The sequence below is a fragment of the Phyllopteryx taeniolatus genome, chromosome 3, assembly GCF_024500385.1.
Source record: "Phyllopteryx taeniolatus isolate TA_2022b chromosome 3, UOR_Ptae_1.2, whole genome shotgun sequence".
Taxonomy (NCBI): Eukaryota; Metazoa; Chordata; class Actinopteri; order Syngnathiformes; family Syngnathidae; genus Phyllopteryx; species Phyllopteryx taeniolatus.
In genome coordinates this window covers 15,711,969-15,728,818 of record NC_084504.1, presented here as the reverse complement: position 1 = coordinate 15,728,818, position 16,850 = coordinate 15,711,969, and the positions used below count along the sequence as shown (strand labels likewise).

General features: G+C 39.6%; 1 protein-coding gene across 1 annotated transcript in view; it reads right to left on the bottom strand.

Moving 5' to 3' along the window:
- LOC133474964 (versican core protein-like) overlaps nt 1-15,182 on the bottom strand; it is a 39,679-nt gene extending 24,497 nt beyond the window's left edge. Inside the window, exons 1-7 of the mRNA XM_061767182.1 lie at nt 14,968-15,182; nt 13,465-13,528; nt 10,044-10,424; nt 9,012-9,186; nt 8,785-8,912; nt 6,435-6,728; nt 1,729-2,943 (exon numbers count right to left, since the gene is read on the bottom strand). Of these exons, the coding sequence (XP_061623166.1) occupies nt 1,729-2,943; nt 6,435-6,728; nt 8,785-8,912; nt 9,012-9,186; nt 10,044-10,424; nt 13,465-13,528 (2,257 nt within the window). The 5' untranslated portion in view covers nt 14,968-15,182. The remainder of the gene's footprint in view (nt 1-1,728; nt 2,944-6,434; nt 6,729-8,784; nt 8,913-9,011; nt 9,187-10,043; nt 10,425-13,464; nt 13,529-14,967) is intronic.
- Between the last annotated feature and the right edge of the window lie 1,668 nt (nt 15,183-16,850).

Here is a 16,850-nt window from a genome sequence, read left to right as displayed (position 1 = left end):
CCAAACGAGTACTACTCCCTTGCCCTCACACTGGTTGTACTAAAGGGCCCGCCTATGTCAAAGTTTAGACACAAAAAACACTGCTTGGCATAGTTTTTGTTTTTTTTCCTAGACTGGTTCCCTTTAATCTAAGCATTTGTGTTTGGCTTCTGTTGTTGTTTTTGCCTATGACAATTATAAGACCTCTGGGTCCAAGAAATAAAAAATCCATGTTGGACACACACATTTCTGTAATTTTTTGTAATTAATGTAAAATGCTTTGGGCTTTTTTGGGGGGCAAGTTTCTTCTAGACCAAATGCTTGATTTGTTGTTATGGATCTAGTACATCACAATCCAAACAGTTTTGGATTATGCACTTATTAGTTTGTATGTAATTATTCACAAACATATCACATGTCAAACAATTAAGTGCGTATCTATCTATATCTTATTTTTGCACTGTTACCATGCAACCAGACAAGACTAGCCTCCTACTATGCAATTTTTCCAAAATGTTTCCCACAAATCCTAAGAGAGCAAAAAGTGTGTGTCATCTGAGCCACATGACATGATGTAGAAGTAAAACTAGCTGTAATCGCCCACTTTGGTCATGCGGGATCCAGCTGTCCTGGCAGAAAGTGGAGACTTTGTGTTAGAGATGACATCACCACTTGATCTCTGGTCCAATGTGAGTGAGTGAAAGACAGGCATCTGTGCTTACTTATGAGCAACACACATATACTGTATGTGCTGTCTGTCTGTCTTGTCTCGGGGAAATGTTCTCACAAGGAAAGAAATTCTCCAAACATTGTAGAGATATTGGATTGAAGCAGTCTATACAGACTAGACTCTCTGTATACAGAGCCAAACATACAGCAATTGGAAACTGACTGCTAGTGTTCCATTAAACATACCAAGGGGGGAGAACCTGGAATACAGTTTCCAAGGAAGCCAAATAAGCAATAAATCATAGACTGAATTTTCTCACTCAGAAATCCATTGTGTCATTGTTGAAGTCATTGTGGAAATGTCAGTAGTTGTGATGAATCCTGAATTAAAATGGTGAGAAGGGATGCACTTGCTGTTTGCAAGTGAGCTCATAATCGAATGTGCTTCTAATCTGCAAGTTGTTTTAAATGTAGCAGAAGTGGTGGAAGGCCACATTTCATCTGTATAAAACTATACAAACTAAGAATTTAGGATAACCTATATGTAAAAGCTATTGCGAAGTCACATTTGTAAACCGGGAAGACCAAAAGTGTAAATGACATGCACGCCATGTCACACAGCTTTTAAAAGGCATACTCTTTCAAGGTGATGAATTGGGATGAGATGTCCTAGCAAAAAACTAATTCTCTCTCAGACTTTGGAAAGAAGAGCTCCAGGACACAATGGATACATTTACACAACAGACAAACATAAGTCCTAAATCTCAAGACAAACCAAGCCAAAGCTCCAGAAATAGGAAACAGAGCTGAAATCCTGAATTGGCACCAATCTGCAAATAAAGTGAAGTACCCATCTGAAAATGTTGCGCCTGTTCATTGAGCCGAGGGACAGATACAAACAGGTTCACGAAACAGGCGCCTTCCGTGCAGCAACATCAGTCTGATTAATAGGAACGCATGAAAAACAAAATGAATGCCAGCCCAAACTCAAAAACTAAGTATAGACTTTTAACAACGAAATTGACTGTTAAAGGTGGTACATAACAATTCCGAGGATAAAGGGTTGTTGGTAAGTCTTACCTGATGTGTTCTGCTTCTGCATGACAGTGGTCTCTTTGTTAGACGATTCCTTTGTGACCGTTGTTTCCGGGGCGATGGTGGTGCTGCTTCTTACAGCTGAAATCACTGGAGCAGTTGTGAAGAACTCTTCGTCAATGTCTGTTGTAGTGTCAACCTGTGTGAGGGTGTCACCACTTTGCTGTGACACCTGATCGGCGGACTCGTCAAAGACTCTCATTGACACATCATCTGATGTTGGACCTTCGATGAGAATGGGAGTGCCCGTCCCTGTTGCAAACAGGCTTTCTTCTGGTGTCATAATATGTTGTATTAGGACTTTGTTCTGTGGGTTTGTTTCCAGTGGCAATGGGGTGGTGGTGCCTATGTCCACCTCAGTGCCAGGCTCAGTGTTACACATAAATGTGGTGCTGGTGAGAATGGTAGTGGTGGTTGGGTTGTCTGTCCCATCTGTGCTGAGCAAGAGGTCCTGTGACTGTGTGGGTGCCAGTGCCTCTACCAGTAGATCTGTCTTTATGTCATCAGTGTTGCTATCATAGAATGGGGAGGCTGCTCTGGAATCAGTTGGTGTTGATGTTTTTAATGCACTAAAAACTTCTTCACTTTTCACATCAGATGATTCTGTTACTTTGTCGGTGGTATTAGAATTCAGAATAGTTTCCTCTGTTTCCCCCCCAGCAAACATGGGCTCTCTACTGGGAGAAGCATCTTGTAGTACTACATCAGGACCAATGGTACTGATCTCAATTACTGAATGATCGTCTGGCTCTCCCATTGTTTTGAACACAGACTCTGTTGCGTCAGCACTTCCAGTTGTGAAGTGGAGCTCTGGCAATGTGTCACCACGTTGGGGAACGGATTCAGCATATGTTACCTTCTCATGTATAAAGTCATCAACATCAAAGTCCGGGTCTACTGGTGTTAGCTCATCAATGTCTTCATGGTCTTCCATAATGGTCGGTGCCACAGTAGTGAATAACTCCTCTTCTTTGCCTACTGGAGTCGGTTGAGGTGGAACCATACTAGTAGAAAACATAGATGGAAGATTTGGAGGAACTACAGAGTCTGCTTCAGCCTCTAATCCAGTTTCTGAAGTTTGGGTTTGAGTAACCACACTACTCTCAAGTAAAGGAAAGGTGGAGGAACCGAAGGTTATGCTTGTAATGTTGGCCACTGATATGTCCACAAAAGAAGTTTGGTTGAACATCAGTTTCCTTCCTGTAAAATACACACATTATAAATATAAGACAACGAATCTTTAAGAAATATTACAGTGGAGGCATTTGCCAGTTTCCAAAGCAGAAACAATGCTTAGTAATGAAGATGCAACTTAAACTACTGTATGTTTCGAAGAAATGCTGGAGTGAAGGACTTCCTCTCTAAGGTGTGATCTGTTGATTATGCCATCTCAAGAATATTTAATCATGTTTTCAAACAAACTGAACTGTTGGGTAATTTACATCAATGATATTTGTTTTCCGTGATTTTAAAAATGCAGTGTTGTTGGAGATGAGCAAGGGAACCAGTTTGAATAAGAACTCAATTTCTCAAAACCCCCTGAAACAACAAATGTGATTCTTAGAAGAACAGAATATAAACATTTAGACCCAGCCGGGCCCTTTACTCTGTAAACGCTTTACACAATTCATTGGTGCTTGAACCTTTCAACCTTTCTTTACTATCGTCAAATACAAACACAAGTAAAAAACGATGGTTGTAGATGACCACTGGGCGTTATTATGATACTGTATATGTATTTGTACCATAAAAGTTGTTCAACAAAGGAACTTTTTGAATGTGAGTGAATGTATGAGTAAAAACTATCACATCTTGATCATAATTGAAGAAAGAGGTACAATTTTGTTGAGATCTCTAGTACTGTTGCACACAAATTTAAATTGATAAAAATAAAACGGTGACCCATTCTGCAACTACACCAAATTGACAGATGTGAATCTCTTGGATCTTCTTCACTTGGTGGGATAAAACAAATTTGCATCTTCTTTGTTATTGTAAATTATCAATCCTTGTAGCATCTTTTTAGATGTTCCTCGTTGTCCTTCTAGGACTCATAGTCATTGACTCTCACACAAAAATGAGTGTAACATCTTTAGAGAGCTTTCAAATTCCTGATGTGTTTTTGACATACTTGTCAAATAAAGATGATTCTGATTCTGATTCAATGGCACACAGCTTGTGTAAACGCAGCTTTACGTACACATGAAGTCTCTCTTTCCTCATGAAACTATCCCTGATGTAAGGTGCAAGACACAATTTTTCCAAACAGGAAAACAGAGGCAGCTCATAAAGGGAGTGCATTATCTCACTGAAACATTGGAGCAGTTGCTATTACTGAGGCCTTTGTTTTGTACAAGACAATCCAGGAACCAATTAGATCCCAATTACACCCTTTTTCCCTCTGTGTGGCCTCATTTCAGCTGGTCTTTCTGTGTAACTCAGTGATTCCCAACCACATTACGTGAGCTGAGAGATCATCAGGTGTGCCATTGCTCTGAAAAACAATATTTATTTATTAAAAATATTCGGTAAAAATATTTATTTACTAAAAAATAATGTATCTTTGTTCATCTACTGTATCTACACCAGTGACGTATAGTCACAGGCAGAACAATTAAATTTAGCTGACAGAAACAACCTGTGTATCCACATGTTGCTATTCATACAACAGGATAAGTCATGGCTTTCCGCGAGCACTGTGTTCAACTGTACAGGAACAGATTTCACACACAGGAAGTAAATTTCTGAGTAAAGTGAGACAAAATCGTCATTATTTCAGTATAAATTTGTTTTTTGGGATGAGTGGTTCAGTTCACTTGGCTGAGGTATTTCATTTCATGGATACAAATTTAATGAACTTCAAATTCTGCTGTCGACACCCACAACAACAACAAAAAACATAATAATAATATTAATAATAATAATAATAATAACACTGGCACTGCCAGCTAAAACATTAAGTTTACATTTTTATTACTAAGGTGTATAACTTGTTTTTATGCTCATGTTCTGTCAAAAGTTGCACAATAAAATCTGAATTTAAAACATTCTAGTTTCTGCATTTATTGTCAAAGTATTTATCAGTAATACAGGGAAAATGAGAGGAAATGTAAATATGAGATTTACAAAACCATTAAATTTTGTGCTTGTGCTCCTAGTAAAAAAATAAAAAATAAAAATAAATGTTAAGTCTGAAAACCTGGCCTTGCCTCAATACACGTTGAGAAACATCAGTCTAAATGATGTAACTCTACATAGTTTACATAATAGTTTGTCTTGTGACATATGGCTGCGAGCGGGAAGGCAGGAAATGATGCAGTGGATCCCACCAAACAAGGACACTTGAAAAGCAGTCAGATGGGGGCGTAAATACAAATGGCTGAGCGAGGCGACATGGAACACACAGCGGGGAGAAAAGGGTGGGCTGTTTGTATGCCCTCTGAACTCCACGGGTACTTATCACCGCGAGAGTCAGCCTTCCTCAGAGCACTAAATGGCCAGGCAGGGGATGGCTTATCTGCCCAAGCTCTCGTTTGTAAAGATGGAAAGGCCTGGTCAAGGGTCACCGAGGATGACTGAATTTAGAAGTCCAGCGGTAGCTTTGTCCATTATCCAAATGTCTGCTCTGATAAGTACAAGTGAGAATGATGGAGTGAAAAAGTCTGACAGCGGAAATGAGGGGAGAAAGGCAAAAAGGGAGTAAGATAGTGAGCCTAGCCTAAAAGGGCTGACAGGTGAGGGATTCTGCTGCTTGTCTGAAAGGAACCTATCATCAGTCGTTTGCTTTGCCCTGGGGTTGCTGATTAGTTAAGAATTGTCCCAGTCTGCTAACTTCCAGTGAGCCACGACGTTTCGTGGGATGTATTGCTGTAGTCTCCTCTTTTCCCGTGGCACAACAATGACCTTATTTGTACGCATACTTGCATTTTTTCAATGGGATAGGCCCTGAGATCACGTAAGACATGGCAAAACTGAAACGTATTAACTCTCATCTGACATGGAAGCTACGCCAAGAGACACTTAAACAGTGTTTGAATAGTACTTGAGTGTGTGAATGTGTTTCAGATCAATCAATAAATAGCTTGTTGTAGGATAAGCCTGAAGGAGGAGAAGGAAATATTTAGCCTCTCAAGCAAAAATGGCCATGAACCCTCCCAATAAATTAATGGCCGGTGCAACCAATAATTTTTAGGTAAATAGTTTGTCACCATTACCCCTCCCCTTGGCTAATTTTTGCAGCAACAGCAATGAGCTGGGGGGGGGGGGGGGGGGGGGGGAAGCTCGCAACAGCAAGGTCAACTGGACACTGCGTTCTTAGAAGGCTGAGGTTGGGACATCATAAATATAATTACTTGTAAATGTGTTAATTTTAAAAAATTTAATTAATTAAATTAATTAATTAATGCTGACCATACTGAAACTCATATCAGAAAGTGGCAAAACATGTAAAAATAGGGGGAATAAATGTGTTGTTTGTTACCTACATGGGAATGTACAGGAAAAAAAGTGAATGGGTGGGACTAAATAGAAAATGAGATCATCGTCTGGACGGTTTTACAAAAACATCTGAGCTTTCAATCCCAGTTTTCAATGAAGCCAAATATGAACACATTACGGTGTAAGCGCCACCCCACACAGGTAATGCCATGTTCCATGACACTCATCACTCACAGTAAACATGATGGGCTCACCTTTAAAACAGTAAGCTCCAAGCTGAGTCGTTGGTTCTGGGAATCCAGTTTGGTTCCTATAGCGATACATGGTTCTGACCCCCAGCAGGCCTCCCCCGCACTGAATTTTGGGTACAGCGACAGGATGTCGTGCACTTCCGTCTGAAAGCCAGCCATAGTCACACCTGTCAAGGCCTCGTCGCCACGCAGCGTGAAGCTGGCCGGGAGTTGCCAGCTCACTCTTCCTCTTCTTACACTCATCCTTTGCTTCCTCAAAAGTCATTTTTTGGGACACAGGAGCGTAGAACACGTCACCTGGAATTACAATGACAAATTGCAACAAAGGATTAACAAATAACATCAGATAAGCTTGAGTTATCATTGACAAAGCAAGTCATCAAGTAGGGTGATATCTAATTTATTTAAAAAAATAAAAAAAGGGATAGCCACATTCAAAATTACAATTCCAAAAAATGCATTCAACATTTTTTACATTAAAAAAAAACTGTGATATCTTGTCACGTTCAACATTTTTTTTAATTTTAAAAAGTGTACTATCTTTTAACTGCCTTTTTCTCATAACCTTTTGATGACACGCCGTGTTTAATTTTAATACATTGTTGCCTTGAGAGATAGATAATGAATAAATATGAATTTCATTCTTTCCATGACCATGCTCCTATTTAAAATATTTTTCTATTAAAATGAATTAAAATGTCATTAATCCGTTCTGCCCCGCCTCCCCAAAAAAACAATGTGTAATGTGTTTTTAATAAAAAAAAATATCACTCTCTAACTTTGCACTTCATAGGAATGTACAGTAATGACATAATCAAATCAAATGTAAAGGATTAAATTGTTTTTTTGGCCACATTTTTTGTTTCAATTCAATGAATATTGTGCTGCTCCTTCTGCTGTGTGCATCTATCTTGGCCACCCAAGGGGAAGTATAATAAAGACATACTTTATGTCTTTAAATGGGGGGGGGGGGGGGGGGGGTTGGGAGGGGGGAATGTACACTATTAATTAAAACTATAATGCATACATCATGGTACTTGTGTTCATTCCTCCTGTTTTTTCTAATTATTTTTTGGGTTGCACCGTATTGTACTGCTATGATTTCACACTGCTTACTTTATGTAGCTGACACAGCTATTGCCATCATGTCTAAACATCCTGCGGTGGAATTACTTGTCGGATTAGTGTTTACAATTCTGAACTGAACTATATGCTGCTCATTTGGTGACAAACCCGCACATTGCTTTCTGGTCTTTATCAAACTACAGTACAAAAGTGGATAAAGGGCTGAAAACATGTTTTCATTTAGTCCAGGGTGTAACACTTCAACCACTCCCATAATATATCAATTCTTTTGATTTACAGTGGTATTGACATCCACCCAAGAGCTGTCACCCATCCTTAAAGCATGACACAAGTTCAGAAGGTTACACTGATGGTTTAGTAATTTTTTATTTGATTATATTTACCATTTATTTTCCTTCAAATTTGACTTTCAGTAAATGTTGAATCAAGTGTGGTAATAAATGTAATTATTATCAGATTTCTAGTCAAGGGCCATGTCTGATTTTTCCGACACAGATCCAGAAACAAATATATCAACAGTCAATATATAAACACATGTTAAAAAAAAGTCACTGATGGTGTAGGCAGCGTGGTTTCAGTTCCCACTCAGTGACGGTAGGAATGTGAGTGTGAATGGTTGTCCGTGTCTATACGTGCCCTGCGATTGACTGGCGACCAGTTCAGGGTGTACCCCGTCTCTCGGCCACAGTTAGCTGGGACAGGCTCCAGCACGCCCGCGACCCGCGTGAGGAGAAGTGGTATGGAAAATGAATGAAAGAATGTTAAAACAAATATGATTGCTGGATTCAACAGCTAAAAGAAAATACAGTATACTATGTGTTTCTCCGTGCTGGCTGCAGGGTTGGGTTTTGTTCTCTGGCTGACACCGCCATGTGCATCTGTTCACACTAATGATGGAAATGTCATTCTGCAGTTATATTTGTTAACTACAACTAAATAAGCTTCATATCATATGCTGCAATGGAATATCTGAGCTGAACAGTCGAAATACCAGTGAGAGGAACAACTGAAAGGAGACTGGGCTTCAGCTCAAAGATTTAAACCGTCATTAAAAGGCTCTGTTGTGAGTTGAATTGAGCTTGTCAGCAGTCACAGACTGGAACATGAGTGATAAGAAAAACATGGAGGGAAGATCATCAGAAGCAATGCCAGATACTTTTACAACACCATTATCGCATTTTTTTTATTGGGTTACCACTTGGGTGAGCGAATGTTGGTTTTATCAATACATTTTCAATGAAAATGTGCTAGAAAGTTTGTGTCTTACCATAAAGTTTGTCCACATAACAGTATACATCATATGTCTCTGTGGGTTTCCTGGTTCCGTATGACCTCACACCAGGTTTATTTTGTAAGTTGCCATAGCAGCCTTTTCTGGGCTTTATGATCGGGTATCTAGACACAGTGATGGAAGATCCATTATACAACTCTCCGATATGTGGACAAATCCAATGAATGTAATTGTTTGATAGACAGATTTGAAGTACAACATACCTCACTGTTTGGTCAGCAATCCAGCCAGCATCACACTGATCAAAACCATCCTGGTACGCGGCTTTCAGCTGGTCGTATGTGGCGATAGCCGCGCCGATGTTGTAGCACTCCTCAACAGCCTTCTCGTAGTCTAACGTGTACCTGCTGGTGTTGGCACGGTAATGAAAGACAACACCTGGACACAAAAACAGAATAATGCCGTCCATATATGCTGCAACATCGTCAAGAATTGAACTGTTTAATTCATTTAAATCTCCAGGGGATGGTTTGAATTTGCAAAGGTGAAACGCTGTCATAAAACAAAAAATCTGACAAACTAAAAATCAAACTTTGACCACAAACATGTATAAAAGAAGTTGTGCGGATTGTCAACCACCACAAAAGGTAATGACACGGTAGTCGCACCCATGATCAAATTTACCAAAATCCCGTTAGACCAGCAGTCGACACGCCTTAGATGTGGTCTCAGCGGGCATACATTTGGACTGACTTTCTGCCACCAAATTGTCACTTCGCTGGGTTCATATCTAAGGACACACTCTCGCTGCGCTGAAACACCCAGCTTGTTGCAGGTCTGCTAAATTGGCAAACACGCACAGCTAACCTTGTGCTTCCATGAAATTCAAGATAGGCCAGAAACTGCGGCCGGCCGCAGATGCGCCCGCTGCAAAAATAGAGCCCAATACCTTTTGGCTGGTGAGTTATGTTCAAATATCATAGTTCATATCTTGTTTAATTGTGATAATAGGTAAATGAAAAGAGAATGCAAACATTTTAGTAAGTGTCCAAATGGAAAGCATCAGGTTGTAACACAGAGTGCTCTATCATCCTCAATGGAGCTCTAGTAGTTGAGACTATATACTTTGAGTATCGAAAGCAAGCTGACAGGACGGCCATAGTTGGGAGGTCTATAGTTCACACGTTTAATTGCTAACATTGACTATCACAATGTCCATGCAAGTACAGTATGTTCAGTAGACACATCACTGTTCTCTGCTTGATTCCACAGCAAATAGACAAGAATCTTCTTACCATCAACATTGAGGTTAACTGTATCATGGGTGTCCTCAATACCGTACATGACCTCACAGCGATACGTGCCCGCATCGCTAGCAAGCAGCTTCACCATTGTCAATGAGGCATCCCCCACATCCTCAGGGTGACTGGGCACAGATACCCGGTTCCTGTAGCTGGAGCCAATCTTGATGACCCCATTTTGTGCCACTAACACTGTTGACTCGACTTCTCCCTCTATTTTTGTCCATTTGATACGTAAGTAGTCTACGGAAAAAGCGGCGGTGGCGTTGGCGTTTACTGGTGACAAGGTTGGAATAGTTGAGAAGAAACAGGGAAGGTTAACCTTCCCGGAGAGGGAACCAGTGACTGGCTTCATGATGGATAATGAGTTGGCGACTGAAAGAGAAAACAAAACAAAAGAGGTTAAGTAAATTCATCATCAAGAAAAAAATACGGATATGTTATAGCATGAATTTTTTTTCTGGTCTGAGTAAACACACTAACGCAGTGGTCCTCAACTGTTGTCACCCATGGACCTGCCTCCTTCTATTGTTCTATTGTCGGGACCCACTTTTACAGAAGTTAGGAACAATAAAGAACATGCACCGCTCACAAACAGTCTTTGAAAACTTATAAATACCATATTTTTAAACATAACTCCTCATGTTTACATGTTTCAAGTGCCTTTCAGAGCACCTTATTAAGAAACTGAGGATGTACATAACTTCATGTAACACAACCCAACCCACCAGTTGAGAATCACTACACTAACACACCCCATAGTGTGCTAAGGCTAAAAGGCTACCGTATCTTTAGTGGTACCACCCGAGTGACGAGCCATTGTACCGCCAAAGGTCTGATATGTACTATTGCCAGACTCAGTTGAATTGGCAGGGTGTGAGAAATCCACCTAAACTGTCAGAAACATCATGAGTCTGAAAATTACCCTTGGAAAGTCTCAACTCAGCTTCTAAATTATGCCCCATTTCATACAGACTATACAGTGTGTCTAAAGGCCGCCGCACACTGAGTGACGTGACTGAATGTGGGGAGTTCTGCAAATAGTTGCATGAGTGAAGAACCATCAGCAAAAAAAATTTCTGCAATTTGAAATTTGATATTGCAACATCGATTGTGACAGCCAATCAAATATACAATGTTGTATCGCATAAGCCATACCAATACTGTATGTACAGTATATAGTTGAGTTTTACATACATCCATCCATTTTCTGAGCCGCCTCTCCTCAATAGGGTCGTGGGCGTGCTGGAGCCTATCCAAGCTGTCATCGGGCAGGAGGCGGGGTACACCCTGAACTGGTTGCCAGCCAATTGCAGGGCACATACAAACAAACAACCATTCGCACTCACATTCACACCTACGGGCAATTTAGAGTAGTCAATTAACCTCGCATGCATGTTTTTGGGGATGTGGGAGGAAACCAGAGTGCCCGGAGAAAACCCACGCAGGCACAGGGAGAACATGTAAACTCCACACAGGTGGGGCCGGGGATTGAACCCCGCTACTCAGAACTGTGAGGTAGATGCTCTAACTCGTCGCCCACCGTGCCGCTTGAGTTTTACAATAATACGTAAATATATCTACATAATCTATATATCTGTATTATTTCATATGTACCTGCAGCTAAAAAGTGAAGCGTGGAGAGTCACTGTCTCCGAAATGAATGGGACGGTCGTTGCCAACATCCTCTCTAATAGTCACACTTTCCTTTTTTTCTCACACATTTACTGTCTTTGTATGATTATAATATAGCTACAGCAGCCAGGGCAATCTGCTTCTTTCTTGACAATTGTGCTAAGTTGTTTGTGGTTCAATTAAAGAAATGATCCTGTACAGTATATGCAGCACCTTAAAATGTTTTTTTTTTTTTTTCCAGATGAGAACACTAGTGGCCGCAGTTTTTTCATTGCTGCACATGGGTAGTTTTATTTATTTATTTTTTATTTTTTTTTTAATATTGTATCTATTTCTGCACACAGTTAAGAACTAAACAAGGCCTTGTCCTGAACTAGACAGGGTGACCATTACTTTTCTTCTGCTGACTGTATCTCAGTCCACTTCGGAGTCGGGAGGAAAAGGACACAGACAGACAACCAAACACAACATGGCAACAGGCTGAATCACGCTGACTCATGTGGTGAGGCGGGATTTTGCTTCTTTTTTTTTTTGCGAAGAGGTTCCAAGTGGGGATAAGAAGGGGATGGGGGAGTATTGAAGAGGAATAATGTAGGGAATGGTCTGGAAACAGCAGTGAGACTGCCTTCCAGGCATGAGTGTGCGCCCTTTAACGGATGGCCTTATTAGGATGAGAGGTGAAACCAGCTGTTATTTCCAGACTGGGAACTCGCTCTAATTGAAAGGTGTCCCTCCGTCCTCAGAGACAGACAGAGACCACTGGCCAAGAAGAGCCTAGGGGGCCAACGGGGCCCCCAGGTGCAAAGGTCTTAGGACACATATCACCTTGAGAAACATCTCACAGGTTGGTTTAAAGCAGGAGTGTCAAACTCATTGCACTGTAGTTCAGGGGCCACATTCAGCCTAATTTGATGTCAAGTGGGCCCGACCAGGGAACCCAGGGCATCTTTTAACAACCAATACAAATATATATATATATATATATATATATATATATAAATTGGGGGGGGGGGGGGGGGGGGCGTTATTTCATTGCTGTTTTTTTCAATGCTTAAAAATATTGCAGAAAGGGATTATTTCTATTGTCGTCTCATTTATTTTTACCTCTACAATAACAAAATGTTTTATAAATGTTAAATCATTCCTTTAAAAACAAGCTGTAATAAATGGTTGAGCTTGCATCTATGGTCCTTAAAACAGATTATTTGCTTTCTTTAATGTACTCTACTGATTGGCTGAGCAGGTACAGTAGTTAAATATAAATAACAATAAGTTGCTGTTTTCCCCTTTTATTTAATGCAAAGCTATAAAAGCACCTTAATAAAATCTTTACATTTAATGAACTATCCATGTACGAAACATTAACAACAACATCAAATTTATCAAGAAAAATGTGCAATTTTCCCTTTGGCTTTCTCATCCAATCACAAGTCAGGATTCTGCCTATTCACATTCACTAGCTCACAGACAGTTGAAAATTATATAATTCTTAATGTAGGGTCGCTACAGTATTTTTCACTTTCAAATGCATTCTGTGGGCCGGATTGAACTTCCCGGGGGGCCAGTTTTGGCCCACGGGTCATATGTTTGACACCACCGGTTTAAAGAATGAAGGGGAACTTTTACACTGCGAGGCGTCGCTGCTCACACGTCACTCAGTAACACATGGTTCAATGTGACCTTGTCAGAATGATTGAGAGAGACAGAGTAGACTGGTGGATGAGCGGGGAGAAAGGGGAGTGCCTGAAAAGAGCTTTCAGAAAGCTGGTTTGAAACCTACCGCTTGCAGTTGCTGCTTCACAGAGACAATATAACCACAGGATCTGCTTTATATTTAGTATCATCTGTTGACAAAAACACAGAAACAGAGGCATTTGTTGTTGTTTTTGTGGTTTTTAACACGTTATTCTCATTCAAAATAATCATGTTCAGACCAGCTTAGTTGGCATAGAGAAGTAATATGAGAAATTTCAATGTTCAGTCAATTTTATGGATGGCTGTGCTAAGGCACAGGTGTCAAACTCAAGGCTCTGGGGCCAGATCTGGCCCACCACATCACTTTATGTCGCCCACTAAGGCAAATAAAACGTCTACTTCATGTTTCTTGTTAAATGGATTTGTTCTTTTATTTTGGCTGAAAATCTGTACTAAAATGTAAACATCTAACAGCTATTACAAGCCTTATTTTTCACCAAATCCAACGATCGTTGTATACTTAAATATTTGGTCGCCCCTATTTTCCCATGACTCCTAATTTTAAATTCAATTTGTTATTAAAAGATACAGTATTTACTTTTCAAAAAACAATGCACGGGCAATTGTGTTTTTGTGATCATAATGATAAGGTGAATACACATTTATAGATTTTCACACCCAACACAGCCATCTGAGGGAGACCATAACTACAATTTGGGCAGCCATGAAAATGAGTTTGACACAAATGCACAAAGGCAAAAAAAAAAAGAAAAGGAAAAAAAAGTGGGATCAGACTACACATGAGGACTAACCCCCACCCACGCACGGACACAGACGCACACCCTCATTTACACTCTTAAACACAAGTGGCATGTATTGGAGCAGTCAAATGTTCCTCTCTATAAACCTCTACTTGACCACAGAGAAATCTAATATTTTAGATATTAAGAAGCACATTTGAAGAGCAAAAAAGCCTGATATGATGAATAATCATGTTACATAAACAAAACAAGGATCAAAATTAACTAAATAACACTAAAAACTTGTTGTTAATTGTTAGTTTAGGTTTTGGAGAATGCCAAAATACACTTAGGTGAAGTGCTAAAAATAATCATAAAATAACAACTTCACCTGTTCCATCCATACAAAAAAAATAAAATAAATTTTTTTTTTTTTTTTTTTTAATTAAGAAAAACTTGCTATTTTTGGGATAATAAAATCTAATCTTAGTTGCGCAGAGATCAGATTGGTGGTATAACTAATTAGTCAATCATGGTTACATTTATCAACCACACGCCATATCACTTGAAAGCCACATCCGCGACAGAATTTCAAGGTTATATGAGGACAGCACAGCATCCTAGCGCGCAGGTTCCCTATGGATGATACCTATTAAGAATTCCCCTAAAAGTCATGTTTCTAAAAACAAGTTTCCAAAAACATTTCAGTTCGTTTTAATAAACAATGAAACGTAAAATAATTATTTTGTTCATTGTTATACAAAAGATCGTTTTTTTGTGTGTTTGTTTTTTTTCCCAAGCAGAACGTGTAATACTGGATTAATAGTAAAAGCAACACAACTACTTACGGCGAAGCTGTTATTATTCCATAAAACTTCAAATGATTTCCTTAAATCCAGTAAATCCCAGTGCGTAACGTGCGTGCGCAAAAGCCTTCCAAACGAGCCCACTCCAGCCCTTCTCGCTCCCTCGATTGATGCTCCAAAGCTGCGTGAAGTTTGTCGCGGTTGTGGATGGAGCGACAGAAAGGCTCGAACTGCGGCGATCGACAAGCTGGCTTGAGCTTTAACGCACGCTGTTATTTCCTTGGTGTTGGAGAGGAGGGGCAGAAAAGTGCCCGTCTGAAAGTAAATGGAGACACCTTGGGGAGGGGGAACTCTTCATTTGGCTCTGTGCCTCTTGGGTGTCATCATCGTCCAATCAGAGTAGACTTTTCCAGGTACAACATCTGTCAGTAGGGTGAGTGAGCCCCTTTTTATCACCCACCCACTGAGCCACTTTTATGGGTGACACTTTAAAACAAATGGGGCATCCCAGAATTGGAGGACATTTTTGGTCACGCGCACCCCCATGAAATTTCAAACGATCCCTGCACAAAATACAGAAACATGCCCTTGTTGTGAAAATTACAGTTCTCCTGAGACAAAAATTGCAACTGCAGCTTGAGTAAAGGTGGTTCCAAACAGCTCTTGAGCACCGCTAAAAATGGCTTTTTTTTGTCACTTGTCCCTCCCTCTTAATGGCCAAATAAGTTTTGAATCAGCTTTTTTTTTTTTTTTTTTTATGATTGTGTTTCTATACTCTTCCTTGTAATTGTTTAAACATTTTGTTTTATCACAGACAAAAACTATATTTAATAGTATTGCAAGCCGTTGTAAGATTATGCAGTTTGAACATTAATTCTGTGCTTAAATATAGGGGGGTGGGGAGGGGGGGAACTGTACTTAAATAATCATTCAATTCAAATGGATTACAGAAAAAAGGCTAAAAAAAAATGTGCCTTAATAAATATTCAAACAGTTCTTAAAATGTTATTCCAATGTACTCAAAAGTTAAATACAATTGAACTCGACTTGGTCAGTTATTTTTTCAATTACCACTAGAGGGTGCCCGCCTACCACCAGTGGTATAAGTACTTTGAAAGTGACTGGGAAATAAAAGTGGGCTACATAACTCAGCAAAAATGACATCATCAAACTAATGGCTCTCACCATGGGTAGTTGCATAAGTACGCCGTCGCCTCAATTTGACATATTTTTCAATGTTTTCAGTTGTATTGGGGTGCGTCACTTAAATATTACCGTGGTAATATTTCATATTACTGCAATATATCCATGCATTAAAAAAAACCAAATACAATAATACAAACAAATACAGTCCCCAAAGCTTTGAGCTGTGTATTTCTTTTTAAAAAAGTAACTTTTCTTCCTGTTTTTTCTCATACAATTTTTTTAAGCATCATGTGACATTTCAACCACTTAGTAAGGCCGTTGAATGGAAAATATGAAATGTGTTTTTTTTCTTATTATATAGCTAAGTTAGTTTTTGGCCAGTTAGCACAGCAGCTACCACAGCTAGCACGTATTCTTGATCAAAAACTAACATTAGCATTGATTTGTAATCCTCTTCCTTTAATTACAGTAATACTAAAATGTTTTTGTTTTTTTCAGGTGCCTGAGTAGCTATTATCTGTAACAGTGTAGCATCGAAAAGCAAAATATATGATATGACAAATAAAAGTCTCATAAAAAGTGTACTGTTAATGCTTGAACCAAATGATCCATCCAGCCATCCATTTTCTGTACCGCTTATCCTCACTAGGCCTGCTGGAGGACCAGATTATGTAATGGTTTATTATTTGCTTTTCTCCAAAACATAACAAAACATCTAAAACAGTCTGGTGTTATTAAAGTCGTTGCTGCTTTGATCAGGATGCAAATCCAAGCAGTCC